The sequence below is a fragment of the Podarcis liolepis genome (assembly GCF_965112155.1).
Source record: "Podarcis liolepis genome assembly, chromosome: 13".
NCBI lineage: Eukaryota > Metazoa > Chordata > Lepidosauria > Squamata > Lacertidae > Podarcis > Podarcis liolepis.
In genome coordinates, this window is record NC_139573.1 from 50,646,027 (window position 1) to 50,670,950 (window position 24,924).

Sequence of the window (24,924 nt, forward strand, 5' to 3'; positions counted from 1 at the left end):
CTCTTCCTGGCTATGTTTGTCTGTTTGGACTGCAGGGGTCAGCAAACCTTTTCAGCAAGGTTCCTCAGACCCTTGTGGGCAGCTGGACTATATTTTGGAAAAGAAAAATATGAATGAATTCCTATGCCCCACAAATAACCCAGAGATGCATTTTAAATAAAAGCACACATTCTACTCCTGTAAAAACAGGCTGATTCCCGGACCGTCCGCGGGCCGGATTTAGAAGGTGATTGGGCTGGATCCGGCCCCCGGGCCTTAGTTTGCCTACCCATGTTTTAGAGCAAAAAAAAAAACAAAACACAAAACAACAAGAATATGGCACCTGAAATACTGATAAGACTTACGTGGCATACGTTTTCATCGACTAGAGCCAACTTCATCAGATGCTTAAAGTGTTGCCTTCAATTGACAGCTGTGTATGTACACAGCTCTGGACCTCAATACCTTAAGGACAGCCTGTCCCCATGCAAACTGACCCATACCCTGTGCTTGGCATCTGAGGCCCTTCTCTATGTCCAAGAGAACGGGCCTTTTCTGTGGTGGCTCCCCAATTGTGGAATGCTCTCCCCAGAGAGGCTTGCTGGCAGGCAAAGACATTCCTCTTTACCCAGGCCAGTGGCTATTAAATAATCTACAGTCTGTCAGTGTGTGAGGGAGAGGGACTGTTACTATTATTTTCTTATTAGGCTGTCTGTCAGTATGCTTTTTATTATGGTTTTATTATGTTTTATCATTGATGTTTTGTAATGTGTTTCTAATGTTGTACACTGCCCTGAGATCTGTTAAAGGGTGGTATATAGTGGTATATAAATTGTATTATTATTATTATTATTTGTTTATTTATTTATTTATTTGTTGTCATTGTTTAATGCTTTTTAGAAACGCTTATTTTGTGATATTGGAAGGAGGAGAGTATGCTAGGGAAATATGAGCATCTTTGTTCCCTTCCACTGCCATACACAAGTGAAGCAATTCTGAAACATTTTTGTCTCTTTCTATCAATGTTAATTAATTTAATTTTATTTAAAGCCAGCTTGATATACAATACAATACAATCTTTATTACGGTCCAGAGACCCAACAAATCGTTACAAAGCAGTGCACAATTCAGACAGCCTACCTCCAGGTTAAGCATTTTGTTCAGATTTAAAGATAGGGATCATTGGTTCTTGCAACCACTGATTAAAAACTTCACCACTGCTAATGTTCTAGCGTTTGTCCGGTCTTCCAGTAGGAACCTGACATAGTAAGCCTCTGATTTTCCCGGGAAAGGTACCAGCAAGGGTAATATCAGTTCAGTCCTGGCTTGCTCATATTTCTCACAGTGCAGCAAAATATGTTTGATAGAATCTGTCAGTGTTATCTTCACTCCTTTCCCACATCTGTCTGCAACAGAGGGGACAGGTATGACGCCTTGAGAGCCTGCATTGGAGACTCCTTGTGTCAGAAGCTGCACCGTCTGAATGTTTTCTTGGTAAGCATGGCTTGTAGGATAAGTCTGAGATTATGTCACAGAATTGTAGAGTTGGAAGAGGGACCCTGAGGGTCATCTAGTCCAGCTCTGTGCAATGCAGGAATCCTGCCCTCAGCTGTCCCTGGGTGGGCTTGAACCACCAGCCTGGTTAACAGCACTGACCCTATTGCCTTTGTTGGATAGTAAGGTAAAGGGACCCCTGACCATTAGGTCCCGTCGTGGCCAACTCTGGGGTTGCGGCGCTCATCTCGCTTTATTGGCCAAGGGAGCCAATGACTAAGCCGCTTCTGGCAAACCAGAGCAGTGCATGGAAACACCGTTTACCTTCCCGCCGGAGCGGTACCTATTTATCTACTTGCACTTTGACGTGCTTTCGAACTGCTAGGTTGGCAGGAGCAGGGACCGAGCAACGGGAGCTCACTCTGTCGCGGGGATTCGAACCGCTGACCTTCTGATCAGCAAGTCCTAGGCTCTGTGGTTTAACCCACTGCGCCACCAGCGTCCCTTGTTGGATAGTAGTCTGTATTATATTGCAGTAAGAAAACCCAGTGGACAAGTATTTTAGAAATTACTGTTCTGTGAATTAGTTGGAACTTTGAAACTACCTTTTCCTGGAAGTTTAGAACATATAGTGGTGGGTTAAAACATGCAAAATACCCAGATGGCTCATAGTGATGCCTTTTATAGTAGGAGCTGGAATTCTGCATCTTTTGATGCGTTTCAGTCCAGTATTTAACTTCAGATACTTTAGTTAGGTATAATTTTCTCTTTATGGCATCTTCAATCTTTCATTTCACAATTGAAAGGCTGTCTAAATTTCCAGCCAATAGGTATGATAGCATGTCAATATGTCCTTGGCATAACAGTTTAGGGATTTCCCCCCCAGAATTTTGTGTATTCTAGTTTTATCAAACAAGAAGCTCAACTAAAGGTTTAGCTGCCTGAAGGATGGAAATGTATAATATCTGCGTAAGGATTGGAAATTTATACATCTATTATTTTGCAGGTTGGTTGTGGTGCGATAGGCTGTGAAATGTTGAAAAATTTTGCGCTCCTTGGTGTTGGCACTGGACGAGAAAGGGGCATGGTAGGTTTGGTTTTCCATACTAATTTCAGTTCTTTTTACTCTGTTTGCAAGTTGTTTAAAAATTATTTTATGATCTTCGTAAGATCAGATCTATTATGCCTTGGGTGTGATAGAACTTGGAGGGGAATCTCTGTCCTGCCAATTTCTCCATGTAATAATGGAGGGTGCTTTGTTACGACTACACGTTTGGGTTCTGTAACCTCACATTTCCATGTCTTGGTTTCTGTTTTTGAACTTCCAGAAATCACAATGTATTGGAATATGTGTTTATCAGAATTCTAGGTAGCGCTGAACTACCATACCAATTTTGATACATCTGTAGGTTAGTTGGTCAATCGCTATGTGGCATTTTTAGGTGATAATTTATTAGTTGTAAAAGTAAGCCTGAATTCATGCCATTTTGTAGTCCTGTTAATTGGAAAGAGCTATGATTTTGAATATATTTCTGGGCAGGAATGACTACTCAGTATAAGATGACATGCATTTTTTAGGGTAGAGGGGAAATTCTATCTTAATAATCATTGGGGGGGGTAACCAAATTGAGGGCTTTCAGGACTGATTCAAACTAGAAACAATCAAAGATTTATATTAACCATAACTTGTAATTCCACCTATTTCTCCAACCTACTATAGGTTACAATTACAGATCCTGACTTAATAGAAAAATCCAATTTAAATAGGCAATTTCTGTTCCGTCCACACCATATACAGGTAAGTTGGAGTGGTTGGTGAGAAAAAGCAATTTGTGCATATTTTTGAAAAAGTAAAGTGAGGTTGTGGAATCAACTTTCTATTTTAAGAGCTACCACATTTTTTGCTGTATAAGACTCACTTTTCCCTCCTAAAAAGTAAGGGGAAATGTGTGTGCGTCTTATGGAGCGAATGCAGGCTGCACAGCTATCCCAGAAGCCAAAACAGCAAGAGGGTTCGCTGCGCAGCGATCCCTCTTGCTGTTCTGGCTTCTGAGATTCAGAATATTTTTTTTCTTCTTTTTTTGCTCCAAAAACTAGGTGCATCATATGGTCTGGTGTGTCCTATAGAGCGAAAAATATGGTATTTTAAAGTTATTGAGGTGAATCTTCATATATTTACCCTAGGACAAAATAAATTGATTTTTTTGGTGAAGATGTGGTTAACACCAGGGCTGTATACGTAGCTCAAAAGGCAGAGCACACACCTTGCATGTAGAAGTTTGACTGATTAATGTTTTTACTTGCTAAAGTAGTGTTTATTTTAATGATTGTTGGATTTGTTTGTTGCGTTTTATTGTATTGGGTCTGGTTTGGATTATATTATTCATTATACAATTAATAATTATTACCATAATTTTATTTTATTATTTATTATTTTATTAATAAACAAAATAAACCAATAAAGAAATAGTGTTGCAGTGGGTTGAAAGCAGCTTAAGATTGGATATTATCATTGAATTTGTTGTTTCAGAAAATTACAAACGTTATATGTGTTCTTTTGTAATAAGTTAGCTTAATCATATAATAAAGGTATTTAATCTGTTGACCATATTGAGTTTATTTTGTAAATAAGGCTCAAAATTATTATTATTAAAAATAATGTTTTAGGTTTAACCATGATATCTCCAGTTAAAAGAATTTTAGTTAGAATGGTTGGGAAACAGAGAGAGAGAGAGAGAGAGAGAGAGAGAGAGAGATGCTATAGAGAGGCATTGCTGGTCCAGATTGCCAGTATTCTGCCGCTGTTTAATAAATAATAGCATGTTTCATCTTTCCATTCCTAAAAGAATTCTCAGTGCAGCTAACAACCACATCAGTGGAATAACAATCAAGACAGAAATAGGGAAAGAACACCAAAATAGTAACAGCAGTATTAAATTAGTAGCAACATGCAGAAGACTCCAGATTTCCGTGGCTTAAGGAAGGGTTAACTGGGTTGGGTGATAATCACGAGCTATGATGAACTCAGGAGAGCAGAACTCTGGGAGGTGTAGTGACTAGATGTATCCTTAGTCTTGCTTGGCTTACACATGCTCTATAAATGGTCTCTGAGCTTTCCAGTTACAAAATACAGTCGTACCCTGGAAGTCAAATGGAATCCTGTTCGACTTCCAAGACTTCCAAGGCGCGGCTTCCGATTGGCTGCAGCCAGTTGGAAGCTGTGCCAGACTTTCATGCTTCCAAAAATCATTCAAAAACTGGAAAAATCACTTCTGGTTTTCAGTCGTTCGGGGGCCGAACCGTTCGAGTTTACAGGCATTTGGCTTCCGAGGTTCTACTGTATTTTATTTTAGGAAATGTTTTGTATCGGCCTTAGTACAGAACTTTGATTAATTTTTGCTGTCAGTTGTTCTTTCCAGAATTAAAGGGTTCAACGTGGTAAAACAGAATGTTTTATTCATTTACTTTGCTCAAGAGTTAGCGTTACGTGTCTATTCAGCTCATTATTTCATACCTCATTTCACTAAAGGGATGATTCTTTTGAGTATGTTATCAGTGATTTGGAAGCTTTTGTTTTGCATCGCAATTGCCTTTTTCCAGCAAGAATATTAACCAAAGTTTATGAATATTTTAATTTTGCTTAGAAGCCCAAAAGTTGTACAGCAGCAACAGCGACACGTAACATCAATCCTCAGATCAAGATAGACCCATATCTGAACAAAGTTTGCCCAGCTACTGAGAACGTGTACAATGATGATTTCTACACTGCGCAAGATGTAGTTGTGACTGCGCTAGACAATGTGGAGGCAAGGAGATACATTGACAGGTAGGTGCATGATCTGAGAGTTCAATTTGTACCCTTTCCCACCCTTCATAGCATTTCTGTCCTTGCCACCCTTCGCGGCAGTTTTCCCTGTGCTTTCTTGGCACAGCTGTGGATAATTCAAAACCAGTTGCATCAAATCTACTTCAAGCCATGTTTTTAATCTCCTAGTTTGTTTAAAATTAGTTTAGTATTTAATTTTATATATATCTGCCACCATTGTGAGCACAGCATGTCTTTTTTTTTTTTGAGAAAATGCCTCAATAGCTCTATTTGAAGCAACTTTTACTACTACTACTACTACGGGTTATTGTTCTACTAGTTTTACTGGAATTTCTGATTGGGAATGTTAACTTGATTAATGACCCAACAATGTGTAGTTGCAAATGTATCTCAAGTGTTATGGACTCTCATTGGAGGGGCCTGTCTACGAATGCATTGGGTTTCTGACTCATTAAAATGTATACATCTGGTAGCATCTGGTAGCTTGCTCATGCACTACACTATGTGGTCAGACTGTGTATGGTCTAGAAGTATATAAATCTGAGGTCCTAACTTGTTGCAACACCATTCATATAGCAACTGCTTGAATAGGTGGGGCTTGTTTTTATAGAGAAGATAGCCAGCACAATTGGGGGCTACTTCTATACTGTAAACAGCCCTGTGGTCCTCGAATGAATGGCAGTTGTCAGGTGCTGGTGTGGTTGCTCGAGAATAAACAGGCAAGACTCCGCCCTGTCTTTTCCAGGCTTTATTCTTAGTGCAAACTATTTACAGTGAAGAGCGTCATAAGTTAATGTCTGGTTCAATTGCTAGCAGAATCTGGGAGTGGTCAGTCTTTGTACCTCCCCCAGCATAACAGTCGCGTGACCCCCAGCCTTCTACACCCTGAAACCTACTGCGCAGAAACCTACTGCGCAGAATGGGCGCTGGCAAAGGGCTACTTCCCTCCTCTCCAGTTTGCCCAGGCTTGTGTTGAGACTCTCCCTAGCATCCCCTGGTTGCTGCACCTCCTCTCCACTAGAGGCAGGGCTTTCCTCCTCGCCGGAGGAAGAACTGCTTTGCAAGATTTTAGGAGGTTCCCTATAACACAACTGCCCTTCCCCCTCTCTCCTCTGAGCTGATGGCAGTTCCCTGACAGCAGTATATAAATTTAATAAAATAAATAAATTCCACTAGCTCCCAATCTGGATTGGACCCCAAGCCTTTAACTTCTTTGCTCTCCCCTGTGCTCTGATCCAGATTGGCCCCCTGCCTCTTCCGTTGGTGCTAAGAAGCAACAAAGGGCAGAGGGGCAGATAAACACTGCCTGTGTTACATTTGCATTGGCAACTTTTGTCCCTTTTCTCTAATGTTGCTGTATAGTGGTACTGACACTCAGCAGCTTAGGCTCAAGATACGTAAACAGCTGCTTCCTCCCATATGAGTGTATGTGCTCAGTAAGACCTACTGAAGAGGTGTTTCTCCATGTTGTTAGACGAAGTGTGGCAATAGAGAGCCTTCCCTGTGGCTGTTTCTAAGCTGTAGAATTCTTCCTAGGAAGGCTCATCTTCTGCAAACCACAGAGGCATAAAGATTGAGGAAAAAAGGAAGCAAAGCAGATCCTCATCACAGGGCATTTCCGGAATTTTGAAGTTCTTAGTTATTGTTCTCAGTTGCGTTAAAATGTAGGCACTGGGTGTGATGTGGCTAGGCCCTGTTCCATAGAGCTGTTTCTCCATCTAGAGTTTTGGTTCTTTAGATCACTATCTGAAATACGTTTCAAAATCTTGTTCAGGTGCAGGAATTGTGTGCCTTAGGTATTAATTGTTGATGATATAAATGGTTTAAAACTTGCCAAGCATTATTTTTAATTGGAAAGCCAGTAGATAAATGATACGCCACTAGTTAATTCCTGCAACGACTGAAATCCCTTGTTTTAAACCAATTACACCAAAGCCAGGAGGTCATACCATGGTTTTTGTCTCCCCCCTGCACTCTGGCATCTACCCTGATGTGTTCATTTTCTTCACTTATTTTCTTCTTCTATGTAGTCGCTGCCTGGCAAGCTTGCGCCCTCTCTTAGATTCCGGAACGATGGGGACCAAAGGGCATACAGAAGTCATTGTGCCTCACCTAACAGAATCGTACAACAGTCATGTAAGTGCTCCATCTACAAAAACAATGTACCGTACTTTTCCGTGTATTAGATGAGGGTTTTTTACTCCAAAATAAAGGGGGAAAGGGGTGGGTCATGTTATACATGGGTAGTGCAAAGGGGGGGATGGGAGATTGGTTGCATCCACGAGCAGGATCTAGCGATTGTTAGCATTTTCATGTTGTGTGAGTGATATTCGGTTCAGCAATCCCCCCCCCCAAATTGCTCAACAACTCTGTGCCATCTCCCCCCCATTTTCTTAAAATTGAGCCCCCCAAAATACATTATACATGGGGGCATCTTATAGACAGAAAAGTACGGTACTTAGCTTGATGAATCCATATCTCTTCCTTACTCTTCCATAAAGTGTGTGATCCTTTGGAACATTCTTGTAGATGCATTGTCAAATCACAGAGCTGGCTCTAAGTGCACTCGGCAGCTTGGCCATGCCCGTTGTGATCTCCCCCCCCCCCCCCACTTTTTTAAACTTTGAATTCCAAACCCCAATGCAGCGCCACATACTGCTTTTGAAAGGCCCCTCAGTTTCAAAAGTGGTTTGCCATGTGCCAAAGAGAGGGGGACAGACACAAGTCCAAAGTGTCCATGGGCATGCAAAACTGACTGCATGGCTTTGTGGATGCCAGTCAATAAAGTGTATATATTCCAAGAAGTAAAAAGTTCTTATAAGAGCTCAGTTAATTGTATAGAGTGGTATTTTTTACCGGGGCTTTTATGGCAATCTGATTCTGTGAGGTCAATATTTTCAGAAACCTTCTTGGCCTTGTAACAAGTCCATTTGAGTATTGTATGTATGGATATACGTATATCTCAAAATAAATATTCATTTGTAAAGGAAAAAAATAGTAGCCTGTCAGTAATCAATACCAAAAGCACAAACCTATATAGTGGACCCTCCAGATACGAACTTTATTCGTTCCGAGGGTCCGTACGTACTCCAAAAAGTCCGCATCTAAAGGCGGTGCTATAGTGCATTTCTGCGCATGTGCGCACAGCAAAACCCGGAAGTATACACGTCCGGGTTTGCCGCATTCGCAACCGGAGTTACGTTACCAGAAGCCAATGTAACCCGAGGATCCACTGTACATGAGTGCTTGGAAGGAAGTTCAGTTGAATTCATTGGGACTTGTTCCCAGGCAAGTATGTATAGCAGCGGTGGGGAACCAGAGCCCTTCAAATCTTGATAGACTCCAGCTCCCATCAACACCAGCCAGCAGTGGCAATAGGCAGGGATGTTGGGAGTTGTAGTCCATCAGCATCTGGAAGACCATAGGTTTCCTACCCCTGGAGTACAGAAAGAAATTGATCTGATATTAGAAATAAATAGTGCAAGAGGTAAAACAGCTGCATTTGTATATGATATATTTTGATCTTTTGTCCTTTTTTTTTTTTACATGTAGCGAGATCCGCCTGAAGAAGAAATACCATTTTGTACTTTAAAGTCTTTCCCAGCTGCCACTGAGCACACAATACAGTGGGCAAGAGACAAGGCAAGTTTGTCTGTTTGTTATTGTTATTGCATGATATATTGCAGGGGGTTGGATTAGATGACCCTCGTAGTCCCTTCCAACTCTACAATTCTGTGATTATGGGCACAATTCAGTGGGAAGTTCTCTTGCACTGAAATGAAGGAGAATTACACATTTCAGTAAGGGCACCAACACACCCCACCCCCCAAGAAACACAGTTGGAGATGGGAAGGAAATCCAATGCTATTTTCTCATAACTCCTTTTCTTTTAGTTTGAAAGCGCTTTTTCACACAAGCCTTCCCTGTTTAACAAGTTTTGGCAAACGTATCCATCAGCGGAAGAGGTGTTACAGGTAATAGCTAACTTTATGTTGAATATTGCGTGTAAAGCTACTCTGGATGTCGTAACTTTGCTGTGCTAAGCCTTGCAGGTAGCTGGTAATACAGACTGATTTTACTACAGTGGTGAAATCTAACTAAGACCCCTATGTTTTCATGCTGTTCCAGGCTTGGGGTATACAAAGGTTTGGACCGGAAGTAGCAACTTAATTCTACCTAGAAAGAAAAGCGAATGGGGCGGAATTTGCGTTTTTAAGCTTATTGTGAATAATTTCAAGGGCTTTGTGCAGGTATTCTAAATAGCAGTAGCAGATGAATCTGAGGAACCTCCATTTTACAGCTGCTGATTTTAGTCTCTGCATGTTTCACTGTTTGTCAGAAGCTGTTAGTAAAAATTATATGCATTTCAAATTGTATTAGTTGATTGGGGTAGACAAAATGTTCCCTTCTGGGTGTTTTTGACTACACATCACATCAGCCCCAGCCAGAATTGCCAGTTATCAGGGATGATGGGAGTTGTAGTCTAAAAAAATCTGGAGGGTGCCGTGTTCACTTCCCCTGTAGTAGGCTGGTCCAGTTTACTGGTTTCCATCTAAATGGAAGCAGAAAATGAATTGTGACGTGGGTGATACTTCATGAATAGTAATGTGTTTGCTGACTTGTGCGTGTTCTCCCATTTCCACCTTTATTTTCCCTTTCCTAGAGAATAAAGTCTGGCGAGAGTTTGGAAGGCTCTTTCCAAGTTATTAAATGCCTTAGTAGAAGGCCAAGAAGTTGGCCCCAGTGTGTTGAATTAGCAAGATTAAAGTTTGAGAAATATTTTAATCATAAGGTGAGCATTTGAGATCTGTTTCAATCTGGTGGCTGATGCTATGATTTCTTTAAATTGTCAATTTGCAATGTGCATTTAATGCTCATTGAGCTGTTGTCTAATCATTTTAACACGAGGGGAAGACCTCAGTAGTTTCACTAGCATTGGATTATCTTTTATCTTGAAATGATGTCAGTTGTATTGGTAGACACACTTTTCTATAAAAATCCAAATAATTCTCATTGATTTTCATGTAAATACAACATATAACTACAGTAACTTGTCCAGTGGTACATTCTTACTAAGTTTCATATGCAGTAGACAGTACACAAGCAATATTTTTATTTATGCATTGTCAATTCAAGTATCCTCTCCACAGAGATTATTGTGTTGTGAGTGGAATAAAAGTATATCCTGTCTCATTTATAATGGAAAAGAATGGAAGCCAAGTCTTGCCAAAGTAGTCTATCTTTGAAGTGCCTTTAATTACCCTTCTATGGCAAGTAAGGCATTCCGATAGAGCTACATTTGGTAGACATACTTTAATTCCTTCAGTTCTTAGATACGGAACTCAAAACAATTTTGCATAGGGACGAATTTGCCAGAAAGTGTTTTAGAACTGAATATTTTAATGGCTAATGAGAATGCTTTCTACCTTTCTGTTAAAAACAAGGTTGGCTTTAGAGCAGCAGAATGAATTGCAAGGTTTCGGTAATGTAAACATGTGCTGATGTGTGTTATCTCACTTCATTGAGAGTATTTCTTCCCATCTAGGCACTCCAGTTACTTCATTCATTTCCCATAGACACACGATTAAAAGATGGCAGTAAGTACAGTAAAAGTTTAAATTAATTTTGATATGTTTGATGTATTTTTAACTTCAATCCTTTTAAGATTCAAAATGCTTTCTTTCAAACCACCAGGTTTATTTTGGCAGTCACCAAAGAGACCACCTTTCCCGATACAGTTTGATATCAACGATCCTTTGTGAGTAAATCTCTCTCTTTACACTATTGTTATTGTAAGAGGCAAAGAACTTCACATGATCTGTTTGTGGGCATATTGATACTCATATAAAAGGTGTGTTATTAGACGATCTCTTCAAAGAAGATGTCCTAAAAACCTATATGGCCTTTAGAATAATCTATTGACTCCTCTAATCTGAAACCCACCCACATCAAATAATGTGTAACTTTGTGACTTGTTTCCTTTCGCCAGCAGTTTTTTCTTTGAGTATTTGCCATACATCAAACTTCGGATATCTTCATGAGAGTTGCCTCATGTGCATGTTTGTTTATGCTGCTCCCACCCAACAGTTTTCTTGTTGGCACTTTCCACGCAAAACTCCATTTCAACTTTAGACAGCATTTTGGGGATTTGCTGTCAGCATCTACTAAGAACGACAGTTCGAATTTAACATTATCAATTCCTGAGCAAAATAGATATTGACTGCACATTTCTACTTCCAAGTCTTACATTACCCCTTTCTGCTTTCTGACAACCAACATCTCCATATGGCAAACCTTCACTGTGCTTCCAATCTCTGTGTGATCCACAGTGAGCTCTGAAGGATCCCTGTAGTGTGGTTCTGCATTCCTTCAGAAGCAGTGCCAGGGCCTGCAGCTCGTAATCCCTCCTTTTGCTTCATTTAGAAGGAGATAGGAAGTGCAAGCAGTCTGCATTTTGGGTCAGGAATATTAGCACTTCCTGGCAATGCCAAGTTCCTAAAGAAGGTTCTCTGCCACTCTTATTTTGAACTATCCAGTTCTGCTGCCTCTGTTTGTCACTTTTATTTTTCATGTGTGCTGCATATTTAGCAGGCAGCTTCCTTTAGTTCTTGCTCCCTCTTGCTCCCAGCTTTGTGACTTCTGCCAGACTCTTCCTTATAGCTTGAACAGCATCCTCCTCTGTTAAGTCATATCATTCTGCACCTCCCATCTTTCCCCAGCTCTTTCTCTTCACTTTATAAAAAAGAATTCATCATAATTAGATGGGTGAACTCTGAACTCACACTTCCGCATGCTATACATTACAAAGTACAGGTAATTCCTACGTATATGTTCATAGTTGTAGTCTGAAGGGATTTGCTCTGTGAAATTTCTCTGAAGTAGGTGTATTCTGAATCTTTGCCATTTAAAAGCAAACATGCTAAGCAGGTAAGCGTTTTCTCAAAGGCAACCTTGCCCCCTGTTCTTTCAGCCCCTCTGCTTCAACTGCTCAGTGAATTTCTTCTCCTTCCCATTGTTAGCTAGGTTTGAAGTATATCTGAATGCAGGAAAATGGAGTAAAAACCCACCCCGATCTCCTTTTTCCTCCAGGCACTACAGCTTCATATTGAGTACAGCAAAATTATTTGCAGTTATTTACTGTATCCCTTTTACAGAAAAGGTAAGCCTTCAGTTGGAGGGTGTAGAATTTGCACTGTTTGGCTCTCTGTGTTAATTTTTCAGAATCATTTGGTAAGTGAAGCATTTTTGTTACAAAGGGAAAATATGCTTCAAAATCCAACTTTTAGACAAAGCATTACTCCTGCTACTGGCAGCGACTGAATCTTCAGGAATCTTCAGTATGTCCAAAGATGCTTTGAATAAGTTATGAGACCTATATCCCACCTCTATGAATTATTCTTCCTGATATTTTACTTTGATAGAATTCTTTCTTGCAATGTATTTTGGCAGATGCATTGAAATCTAATCTTGTTGCCTGGATTATTGAAATTTGTGTCCTGGCCCATCTCTACTTTTAATAATGCACTTGCAAACTAACTTAAAATAAATGCAAAATTGACTTCCCTTTGTATATATTTATGTGTCTGGTGTAAAAGCGATATCCATTAGTCCATCAGTATTTATTCGTTCACATGCATTTTGTTTTAGAAAATGTGTCTTATTTGGAATGTGTGCAAGGTATACAAGGTTCAGCTTTTGTAGAAAAGTTTGCTAGGAAATGTTCATGAGCCACGCGCTTGATAAGTTATAGGTTCCTTCGATGTTTATTGGGATAAGTGGATTCTTAATTAGTTTTGGCTTAAAGTTGAAGAGCAGAGGACATGTGGTTTCATCCATTCATGCTAACTGGTGCTGTTTTAACAAAACACAGGATATGTCAGAAGAAACTATTTTAAAGATCATTTCCGGACTGAGGATTCAAGAGTTTCGGCCTTCTAACAAAGTAAGCTCATTTAAATAGTGTTCCTCTTCACTACTCCCCTTTTCTTGATGATCCGTTTTTTATTCATCCTATGCATGATGTTCTATAGGCTGCTTTCCAGTTCTCCAGTATTGTCGCAGTTGCCATGAACTCACTGCTCTCTCTTGGCTTCTGGCTTACCTTTATAGGGCGGCTGTAAACAATATGACCATGTAATTCAGGCATAGGCAACCTCGGCCCTCCAGATGTTTTGGGACTGCAGTTCCCATCATCCCTGACCACTGGTCCTGTTAGCTAGGGATCATGGGAGTTGTAGTCCCAAAACATCTGGAGGGCCCGAGGTTGCCTATGCCTGATGTAATTTGTGCCAGGGCTTGGAATACTCTAAAGCAGGAGGGAGGAAGCTGTGGCCCTTTAGATGTTGTTGGACTCCAACTCCCATCAGCCCCAGCCAGCATGCCCAATTGTCAGAGATGAGTGGAGTAGTAGTCTGGCAACATCTGGGTGGACACAAGCTCCCCGTCCCTCTTCTACAAGTGTTTCCATACTAATATTTAGCATGCAAATATTTTTAGCTTTTCGCTTAAATGATTAAATGATGCAAGAGTTTGTAAAACTAACTTTAATAATACAAAGTAAAGTATATTTCTTTAGTGTAGACCTGGTTTTCTTAGCGCAAAGCCCCTCCTTCGGTGATATAGTCTTAGGAAGCATGTTTCCAAAAAATTTTGGAGACGTGCTGGAAATGTGCTGTTTGTGCCAAACCCCACATTTACAGAAAGTATTAGACTCTGTTTAAGTGCACATGCAGTTCTGCCTTAAGTTTCTAATTGTAGGCTCATAGGTTCCATCTATGTTTGTACTGTTGATTTTTAGACAGAGTTAATAAACTGCTTTAGTATCGCTCCAAAATGTGGTGTTTTAGAACAGTTGTGGGTCACTTCTGGCCTGTGGACCTGATTGGGCCCAGTAAGGGTCCCAGCTTGGCCCATGAGGCCATATTCCTGCAAGCCATGCTCACCTCTTTTCCCCCTCCCTCATACTGGCACATGATCTCAGATATAAGACTGGAGCCTTTGACATAGCTGCAAAGGAAGAATCATGAGAGTCTTCAAGGCTTGAAGTTGCTGCTTTGTGAATTGCAAAGCACAGCTCTGGGGTGTAGCTGATCCCTGATGAAATTTAGGCTTGAAGTTGGTGCCAGCCAGCTAATTGGCAGTGACTTAAAGCTTGCTTGGATCATCTACACCTGGGATTTTTTGACTGGAAACTCTGGAATGTAGCTGGTCCAAGTAGGGCTTGAAATTATCAGCAGTGTTGTCAAGCCCCACTTGAATTGGCTGGGGAGATGTTCCTTTGCCGTGCCTCTTGAGTTCAAGCCACATTGCAAAGGAAAAATGGGTCATCTGGTGTCTAGGTGATGACAGGTGAGTGGCCCCGCCTGTCAAAGTGGCTGCCAGAGTGGGGGACCTCAGGATCCAGGCCACCAGGCTGAAAATGTTCCCTCATTTTACATTTAAAAAAATAAATAAATGTCCAGTAGCACCAACTAAGTTTGTTCTTGGTATGAGCTTTCGTGTGCATGCACACTTCTTCAGATTATCATTTTACATAATATTGCAATTAAAAAATACAGGTTTTCTCTATTTGACTAAAACGTTACTTATTGATGAATAACTCAATTTGCTTCAATAAATCAAGGTATCGTACAGAAATAGATTCATACACTCACATTTATTCTATTTACTTTTGATGTTCTCAGGTTGTACAAACAGATGAAACGGTGAGGAAACCAGATCCCATTCCAATAAGCAGTGAGGATGAAAGGAATGCTGTACTTCAGTTGGAGACTGCCATATTGGCCAATGAAGCTACAAAAAGTGAGTATTAATTATTAGATATTTATTTATTTATTTATTTTATAAGTCGAAAGTTACAATACAATACATTTCCAATCAATATATTTATATTAGATCCTTTTAGCTCAGATAGAACTATTAGCTCAAATAGAATCACTCAAAACAGAGAATATCAGCATCAGCACATTAAACTCACAACACCCTGAACAGATAAGCTGGGTAGGTGGGAATACAAGAGACCAAGGAATATAAGTAAAAGGAACCCAGACCACAAAACGAAATGAACTGTTACTTAAGGCCAAACATATCTAATGGTGGCGCCAGATGAGCCTCCCTGAACCCAGTACCAAAATGGGCTAATATAATCTACTCACAAGATGGAGAAGGCTTTAATTGAACCAAACTAACAATGTATTTCATAAAATTGCATTGCAGGGTGTTGGACTAGATAACCCTTTAAAAAAAAAAAAATATTAGTTTTCCAACATATATTTATAATATCAAATCACAGTTTATCACATATTTTCTCTTTTAGACTTCCTTCAGCCTCACTGATCGTCATCCATTATTCAAATTTTTAATTACACATTTCTTAATTTTTGTATTGCATTTTATATACCCTCTCCCTCATATTTTGTTCTATTACAATATTTCTCAAACATTCACAGAGCTTCTTTAAAACCCACTAGCGTTATTTGCTTATCACGTATACATTCCAAATAATCTGTAAATTTTCTCCAATCCTAGATGAACTTGTGGTCTTGTAAATATCTAATCTTCCCTGTTAATTTGTCCAGTTCTGCATAATCCATCAGCTTCATTCTCCATTCTTCTAGCGTCGGTAGTTGTTCCTGTTTCCATTTTTGGGCCAATAAAACTCTCGCTGCTGTTATTGCATATTGGAAAAGTTTGCAATCCTTTCTATTTATTTCAATTCCTACTATTCCTAAAAGAAAAGCCTCTGGTTTCTTAACAGATGTATATTTCAACATCTTTTTCAATTCATTATATATTAATTCCCAGAAACCTTTAACCTTCTTACATTCCCACCACATATGGACTAGATGACCCCTTGGCACTCCTTCCATTTCTATGATTCTGTGAACTAAAAGACCACAGATTCCTAAACAATGAATTAATTTGTTTCCAAACAGATGATTTACAAATGAAGGAACTTGCTTTTGAAAAGGATGACGACAGTAACGGGCACATAGACTTCATTACAGCAGCTTCAAATCTGCGAGCCAAGATGTATAACATCGAACCAGCAGATCGACTCAAAACAAAACGGATTGCCGGAAAGATTATCCCTGCCATTGCAACTTCCACAGCGGCTGTGTCTGGCTTGGTGAGTGAGGGCGCATTTTTTGCGGTTGCTAGCTTCTCTGCTGGGTTGGCCAAAGGTTGCAAGGCAGAAGGCTCTCTTCCTATTAGCAATGTTAGTTTGTCATGGGAATAGGAGGTAGTCTCTTTTTTAAAAAAGTTTTTTATTTATACAACAAGAAAAAAAACACACACACACAAATACCAAATTACACACAAATTGCAGTGGTACCTCGCAAGACGAATGCCTCGCAAGACGAAAAACGCGCAAGACGAAAGAGTTTTCCGTTTTTTGAGTCGTTCCGCAAGACGAATTTCCCTATGGGCTTGCTTCGCAAGACGAAACGTCTTGCAAGTTTGTTTCCTTTTTCTTTAAGCCGCTAAGCCGTTAATAGCCGCTAAGCCGTTAATAGCCGCTAAGCTGCTAATAGCCGTGCTTCGCAAGACGAAAAAGCCTCAAGACGAAGACACTCGCGGAACGGATTAATTTCGTCTTGCGAGGCACCACTGTACAAAAATAACCATAGACACATAATTTTCTTAGCAAACAATAAAACATCTATTGGTCTTAACACTAAAGACCCAACCTCCCGTCTATTCCATATTTCAAATTCATATTACTTTTTGCCATTACACGCTTTTATCATAATTAAACTTATTCTCAATAAATCTAATTTCTTATATCTACCTTGCAAGTATTACTGAAGTTCCTCGAATGCTGCAACAGAATTTAAACTACTATATTTATTTTTCAGATAATCTTTGAAAACCTCCCATTTTGAAACAAATTCCTGTTTTGATTTATTCTTTATTTTTCCTGATAAACCATCTAATTTGGCATATTCTGTCAGCTTGAAGTTAGTCTCATTTTAATTCTTCACCTTAATTTTCCTTTGATGGAGACAGCGTGTCAGCTGTAGGAAAGAGGTGATATAAACAATTTATGGGGTGGGAAAATGGAAACATTTGCTGCAGTTTTTCCTGGTTATCACATATACCTTCCTAACTGTTAATGGGGCACACTGTTGGGTTTAAATTCAGAGATTTTTTTCTGATCTTCCAGACTGATTCCAGACTACTTTGGTTCATGTTGCATCTTGTACAGATCAGAACAGCTACATCTTCTTTAGTTCTTTGTTTGTTAGCTACTGCAAAAAAATTTCCAATTCTTACATTTCTTCCCTAGGTTGCTTTGGAATTGATCAAAATTGTGGGTGGCTACCCCTTTCAAGCATACAAAAACTGCTTTTTCAACTTGGCCATTCCAATAATTGTCTTCACAGAAACAGCTGAAGTGAGAAAAACTGAAATAAGGTAAATAGCACATATGAAGGATTCAGCAATGGGTGTATTCAAGTAGCAGATTTTGGCAGGTGGTGTATCTGGGATAATGACTCCTCCTGGCTATACAGGCAGTGTCAATTTGACACCCACGAGCGTGGAAATTTATAGAAAAGTGACCCGTTTCCTCTTTTGCTATGCTTTGTGGTGGGAAGCTTGTGTTCAACCTTTTAGTTATTAACTGATAGTAAATGATTGAAAAATGTGCTGCAGCACAGTGTCTTGGATAAAGTGTTTTACATTCTTGCTCTCTGACAGAAATGGAATATCTTTTACAATCTGGGATCGATGGACTATTTATGGGAAAGATGATTTCACACTCTTGGACTTCATAAATGCTGTCAAAGTAAGCTATTTGTGATAAATAGGCAGTAGAAAGGAGGAGATAGTGTTGCTGTTTTTCATTCTGGTGGACTGCAGTGTGGTGTACGGCCCATATAATTTACTACTTTACAAAAGTTGTAATCCATTCTGTCTATGGAGGTTCATGTTCTGTAGCATATGGAGTGGGGAAACATGTCAGGTCTACTTCATTTTTTTACTGGAACTTTTGGTTCTTCATTAAGAACTGCCACCTAGCATCCACAGGCAGAAAATTCCCAGTCCCCTGTCTGCCTCCTCTCCAGATGGTTCTGTTTCTCTTCCCTCATTTCTAGCCTTGCTTTTTTACTGTTGTGTGTCTTCTTTCCTTTTGTATTTGCTTATTGTTGTATTGGTGAGTTTAGACTGTTTTTGGAGCATTTTCAGTCTCTTTTCCTTCACACAAGTCCTTCTCTCGCTTTCCCCCTTAAGGGTTGTTTTTTTTTTGGGGGGGGATATTCTGGTCTCCTGATTTTATTTGGGGTAACAAGAGTTGTTTTGTTTTTTCTTAAGTGCAATCTGTTGTTGTTTTTTATAAATTGTCATATACTGTGTGTTACAGGAGAAATACGGAATTGAGCCAACTATGGTGGTTCAGGGAGTTAAAATGCTTTATGTTCCTGTAATGCCTGGACATGTCAAAAGATTAAAGCTGACGTAAGTATTAACTAAATAGTAAAGCACGATTCTTCCCAGATCTTGTTTGGTGCATGCTCTGTTAGCTTGTTCATTGAAGATCAGATTCTGAATGCAAGATGTTTTCCAATTCACCACCCTGGTATTTTGAACAGCATTATTTTAAGATTGAGAGCACTGCTGGCATGGCAGGTGAGAGAAGGGCTAGAGAGGAGGGTAGCCCAATATTATTTAAGCCACCTTCTATTCATCTTGCTAGTCACATCCCATTGCCATATCTCCTCCTCTGCATACTGAATCACAGCGTCTTGCCCTTCCCAGTTGCATCCCTTGCCCAAACACATGACAAAAGCAGGACAAAGCAAGAAATGAAAACTTAACCCCATTCTCTCCCCCCTCCTAGCTCCACAGTTCATAAAATCAACTTTAGCTATCTCCTTTCTAGACCTGTGGTGTCTTGGAATGCAGGACTTGCCAGATCCAGATTCGTTGCATCTTTAACAAGTTCTCTCATATGGCTTGCAATTTGAATTTGTTTGTGGTACTTCAGGAGAGCTTGGTTCATTTATGATGTGCTGCTGATACTTAATTTTTGTCATGTAGGATGCAAAAACTTGTGAAACCAGCAGCGAATAAGAGGTACGTGGACCTTACAGTATCATTTGCTCCAGAAACAGATGGCGAAGAAGACTTGCCGGGACCACCAGTTCGTTACTATTTTGCCCACGAAAATAACTGATGCAGGCATACCTTTTACAGCATAGCAGGACCACATGAAAGGAGTGTGGCACCATTTTTTAAATGGTACTATATACTTGGTGAAGCCTTAATTCAGAAACAGAACAGTGGAACTTTGTGAGATGTACTAAGGAGCTCCATAGCAAATCGGACTTGCAATTTCCTTGTATGTAGCATTTTCATAGCTATCTATACCTAAGGAGGACTGGAAGCTTGCTGGAAATGATGGTTCTTTTTGAAGAAAACACACTTATTAAGCACTGCAGGAAGACCAGAACTGCAATCATAAAACCTGATCACAGACACTGACCATTAAAGGAGGTGGCAGTTGAGATTTGAAGAAGCTGCCAATTTATACCATCCTAAAACTGATTTCCTTTTGTTTTGTTTCATCTTGGCCCCTAAGCCAGTTCATCCCGCTGACGTTCATTTCAGTAATACATATTCCATTTCGCCTGAAATGAGTGATTAACAAAACAGTTTAGACAGCCACATTTAAATAGTCCTGTACAAAATATACTAGGAGGCAGAGAAACAACTTTGGCCATAGTCTGTATGAAATGGCAGTTTGCCACATATATATCATGGCCCATTTTGCTCATCTGTGTAGCACTTGAAGGGTAATGCTGTTGCTTATCATCTTCTCTTCCCCTTATTCCCCTCCATGCTTTGCTAGAGAAGTAAAATCCACATTCAACATTGTTAGAGCTTTTTAAAAAATCACCAGGTGTCTACAAAGGCTTCAGACTGTCTCTCTAAAGTGAGATCCTTGGTTACATCAATATTTTCTGACATTATGACATACAGTTTCTCCGGTTTCGTATTTCTAAAGGCACATGAGTACCAAATACATTTTTCCATAAATAGTTGGAAAATAGTCTTAAAATGTAATTAATGCTACACAAATGTGTTTCCCCAAATATACAGATCATAGTTTATTATATTTTGTTATAGTTTATAATATTTGATTTGACAACTGGCTGATTAATTTATTTTAACAACAAATATTTCTTATGGCAGTGGGAGGTGGGAAGATACACTTGTGACAGTGGGGCGTGGAGGGGTGCTGAAGCTTTTGTTTATGTTGCCATAGTGGCAATAGAGGTGTATATTTCAAATAAAAGCTTTGATCTTTATGCTTTAAATACTTTTGGAAAAGGCAAAGTACCGTGAGCTCAGAAAGCTATAGAAGATGGGTAGAAATAATAATAATAAAAAAGAATGGCTGTCATGAACTTCCAGTGGAATGCAATGAGTGTTTTTCACAATCTGGATGTGATCATGTCTTGCACTAGCATTATTATTACTTATTTGTCTGTGGGGTTACTAATCAGTGTTCAAAAGTAAGAACTAGACTACCTTTGCATTTGCAAAATTGCATTTGATGTCATACATCAGTAGGCATGAAACTGAAGAACCTTTTCCAGCAAGTCTTCCTTGCAGACCTTACAGTATAGAAAATTACAGAACAGGTAGAAGAAACAACACAGAGATCTCCCTACCTGTTGCGCAGCCCCTTAGTCTTATCTTGAGGATTATTCTTCTCACATAAGTGATCTCAGAGTGATTTCAGTTTAAGTAATATAGATAGATGTGTACACACACAGAGAGACTCTACACTTCCGCAGTTCATGTTATCTGTGAATTTATTTCAGTACATTTTGAAGTGGGAGTGGGGTTTGTGTACACAAGAAATGATGTACAGCCAAAGCAGTTATGAAAACTGCTTTTTGTCTTTTTCACATTAAATGATTTGAAAACATACAATCAAAATGTGCATGGCTTTGTCAATGGTTTCTAATAGGATACGTTGCCGTATGCAGTGTGTGGATCACTGAAAATGCTTTTATAACTAGCAGTCCATGCAGACAACCGGGCGCATCATTTTAAGGTGTGTGAACCTGAGATAATGCATTGATGTGGGTGGGTGTATATCATTCATAAGATCATTCTATAGCCAAAATACCTGGGCAGGAATAAATTCTTTAAGCCCCTTGTATTCCACCTGCATTTGGGCCCATTTTGCAGGTGCGAGCCAGGGGTGAATTATACATACACGCTTTTGATTTATGGGCCCCTCTAGAGAAACATTTATTTCCAATAGTGCACTTGTACCTGGTTATGTAGGGAGAGCAGTGTTTTTCTTGGGCACTCCCAGTTACTTACATTTTTCTACACAGGTTGGCTATTTTGCCTGTGCCAAGATGCCCTTGGCTGTGCCATGCGCCTCCACAGGAAGCTCTGGGCCAGACAGGATACATTGGCAGCTGGAACACAACAATCTTCTTATTTACCTACGTTTACAATTTTTCCTCATCCAAAGTATATTTTGGGGCGGACACAATTGTAACACTGTTCTTACCTGGTGCTACAGGAAGGATTTTTTTTATTTTGACTATGGCAGACCAACACGGCTACCTATCTGTAACTGTTCTTACCTGTCACTTGTGAATGCTTAGAAGGGATGGGGGGGGTGAAGGAGAGGGAAAAGCTTTTGATGTAAACCAGGGGTCAGCAACCTTTTTCAGCTGTGGGCCGGACTATATTTTGAAAAAAAATATGAATGAATTCCTATGCCCCACAAATAAACCCACAGATGCATTTTAAATAAAATGACACATTCTACTCATGTAAAAACACCTGGCAGGCCCCACAAATAACTCAAGAGATACATTTTAAATAAAAGGACACATTCTACTCAAGTAAAAACACCAGGCAGGCCCCACAAATAACTCAGAGATACATTTTAAATAAAAGGATACATTCTACTCATGTAAAAACACGCTGATTCCCGGACCGTCCACAGGCCGGATAAGAAGGTGATTTGGCCGGATACGGCCCTCGGGCCTTAGGTTGCCTACCCCTGATGTAAACTGTATAAAAACCTGGAGATTCTTTTGTTCTGGGTCTTGCCTGTTTCGCTGCGTGACACGGGGAGACGCTGCTGCGGCAGATCTTTTCTTTAATAAAGGTCAGGCATTGTTTTGCCTCTTTGATTCAATTTTGCCCTGGTTGCCTTCCGTTCTTTCTACCGAGGATCTGCTTCTCTAATTTCCCATAAGGAGCCTTCAGGAAGCGGGATTTCACATCACTATCTAGGTATCTAATTCAGGTGGGTAGCTGTGTTGGCCTGCTGCAGTAGATATATATATATAAATTGTCTAATAGCACCATGTGCATGCACACGAAAGCTCATACCAAGAACTAACTTAGTTGGTCTCTAAGGTGCTACTAGACAATTTTTTTTAATATATTTCCTTTTTTAAATTATTATATAATTTTATTGTTTTGCTTTAAACAAATACATATAAATATAGACAACCAAAATTACAAAAGAAAATTCCTTAATAATAATAATCATAATGAAAAAAGCTAAATAATTAACTACAAAGAATATCAAAGTACATGGCATAAAACATAAGCCACTATGGGAAAGAAAAAAGAAAAAGGAAAGAAGAAGGATGAGAGGGGGGGAAAGGAAAAGGGGGAAAAAAGGAAGATGAGTATATATATATATATATGTGTGTGTGTGTGTGTGTGTGTGTGTATATATATATATATATGCAGGTTTTGGTGTCCTCGGGTGTCTTCCCGTGTAAAAGTTGGGGTGTCTAGGCGACGTTTCGACGAGGTCTCACTCGTCATCTTCAGGCTGGTGCTTTCGGCTTCTTGTTACTGGAACAGAGCGGGATCTCAGTGTTTGAGTTCCTATAAATACTGTAGAGGGGTGTGGTGTATTGCCTCAAAAGTTCTGGGCAGAGGGGAAGTTCCCAGGCTGTTGTTCTTTTCTTCTTTTGTTCCTTAATTACTTGAGGGATATCTTGAGTGATTTATTGAGTGATATTCTGAGTACCACTTAGGTGGGTCATTAGGTGTGGATTAGTTGCTAAAGCCTTCGTGTCTTGACCTCTTGAATTTGTGAAGAGTTTTTCTGGGAAGATGGCTGTACTGCATTTAGTTGTGCTTTGGCTTGGCTTCGTGTATAGGGGCGAGCTGTGGTTTTGTGCCCTGTGCCAGCCAGATCTGTGTAGGGATTGCAGGGGGGTGCAGCATCCGGAGGTGCCACTATGGTTTGGTTACTGGATGGTGTCTGTAATTTATCTGTGGAGAGGGTCTGGGTTTGGGTCTGGTGTGGTTGATTGGTGGTGGCGTTCTGTGTGCCTCTGGATCTGGTGTCGGTTTTTGTGGGGAGGGCTAATTTCCAGATGTCTGGCAGGCGGGACGTGTCGTCACGCTTGTTCATGTTGTGAGGGTGTTTCTCTATCTCGATGGCTTCCATGATTATTCTCTTGTGGTGATGTTCCATGTTAAAGAGCAATTTGGAATCTGCAAAATTAATTTCGTGTCCTGTTTCTTTCATGTGTTGGAAAAGAGAGGAAGATTTTTCTTCTTTTTTGACGGCATTCTTGTGTTCTGCGATACGTGCATTTATTCGAATAAATGCACGTATCGCAGAACACAAGAATGCCGTCAAAAAAGAAGAAAAATCTTCCTCTCTTTTCCAACACATGAAAGAAACAGGACACGAAATTAATTTTGCAGATTCCAAATTGCTCTTTAACATGGAACATCACCACAAGAGAATAATCATGGAAGCCATCGAGATAGAGAAACACCCTCACAACATGAACAAGCGTGACGACACGTCCCGCCTGCCAGACATCTGGAAATTAGCCCTCCCCACAAAAACCGACACCAGATCCAGAGGCACACAGAACGCCACCACCAATCAACCACACCAGACCCAAACCCAGACCCTCTCCACAGATAAATTACAGACACCATCCAGTAACCAAACCATAGTGGCACCTCCGGATGCTGCACCCCCCTGCAATCCCTACACAGATCTGGCTGGCACAGGGCACAAAACCACAGCTCGCCCCTATACACGAAGCCAAGCCAAAGCACAACTAAATGCAGTACAGCCATCTTCCCAGAAAAACTCTTCACAAATTCAAGAGGTCAAGACACGAAGGCTTTAGCAACTAATCCACACCTAATGACCCACCTAAGTGGTACTCAGAATATCACTCAATAAATCACTCAAGATATCCCTCAAGTAATTAAGGAACAAAAGAAGAAAAGAACAACAGCCTGGGAACTTCCCCTCTGCCCAGAACTTTTGAGGCAATACACCACACCCCTCTACAGTATTTATAGGAACTCAAACACTGAGATCCCGCTCTGTTCCAGTAACAAGAAGCCGAAAGCACCAGCCTGAAGATGACGAGTGAGACCTCGTCGAAACGTCGCCTAGACACCCCAACTTTTACACGGGAAGACACCCGAGGACACCAAAACCTGCATTCCTGTACCCGTGAAAATCTACGAAAACATATATATATATATATATATATATATTTCTATGTATCTAATCTCACCTTTCACGGGAGGAGGAAGTTAAGGAAACCTCTATTTTTAGTAGGAGACCTTGAAGATTCAATTCA

At 40.1% G+C, this 24,924-nt stretch overlaps 1 protein-coding gene across 4 annotated transcripts in view; it reads left to right on the top strand.

The window, feature by feature from the left end:
- UBA6 (ubiquitin like modifier activating enzyme 6) overlaps window positions 1-21,250 on the top strand; it is a 39,895-nt gene extending 18,645 nt beyond the window's left edge. For 3 of the 4 annotated variants that reach the window (XM_083473128.1, XM_083473131.1, XM_083473129.1), the window contains exons 17-34: window positions 1,395-1,473; window positions 2,480-2,560; window positions 3,194-3,271; window positions 5,118-5,299; window positions 7,330-7,435; window positions 8,852-8,941; window positions 9,193-9,273; window positions 9,963-10,091; window positions 10,845-10,896; window positions 10,994-11,057; window positions 12,389-12,458; window positions 13,170-13,241; window positions 14,983-15,100; window positions 16,234-16,427; window positions 17,589-17,716; window positions 18,002-18,089; window positions 18,666-18,760; window positions 19,343-21,250. In XM_083473128.1, the coding sequence (XP_083329254.1) occupies window positions 1,395-1,473; window positions 2,480-2,560; window positions 3,194-3,271; window positions 5,118-5,299; window positions 7,330-7,435; window positions 8,852-8,941; window positions 9,193-9,273; window positions 9,963-10,091; window positions 10,845-10,896; window positions 10,994-11,057; window positions 12,389-12,458; window positions 13,170-13,241; window positions 14,983-15,100; window positions 16,234-16,427; window positions 17,589-17,716; window positions 18,002-18,089; window positions 18,666-18,760; window positions 19,343-19,478 (1,843 nt within the window). In that variant the 3' untranslated portion in view covers window positions 19,479-21,250. Of the gene's footprint in view, window positions 1-1,394; window positions 1,474-2,479; window positions 2,561-3,193; window positions 3,272-5,117; window positions 5,300-7,329; window positions 7,436-8,851; window positions 8,942-9,192; window positions 9,274-9,962; window positions 10,092-10,844; window positions 10,897-10,993; window positions 11,058-12,388; window positions 12,459-13,169; window positions 13,242-14,982; window positions 15,101-16,233; window positions 16,542-17,260; window positions 17,717-18,001; window positions 18,090-18,665; window positions 18,761-19,342 lie in introns of those variants that run through there. The other variant, XM_083473130.1, reaches the window with a different exon arrangement.
- Window positions 21,251-24,924: the final 3,674 nt, after the last annotated feature.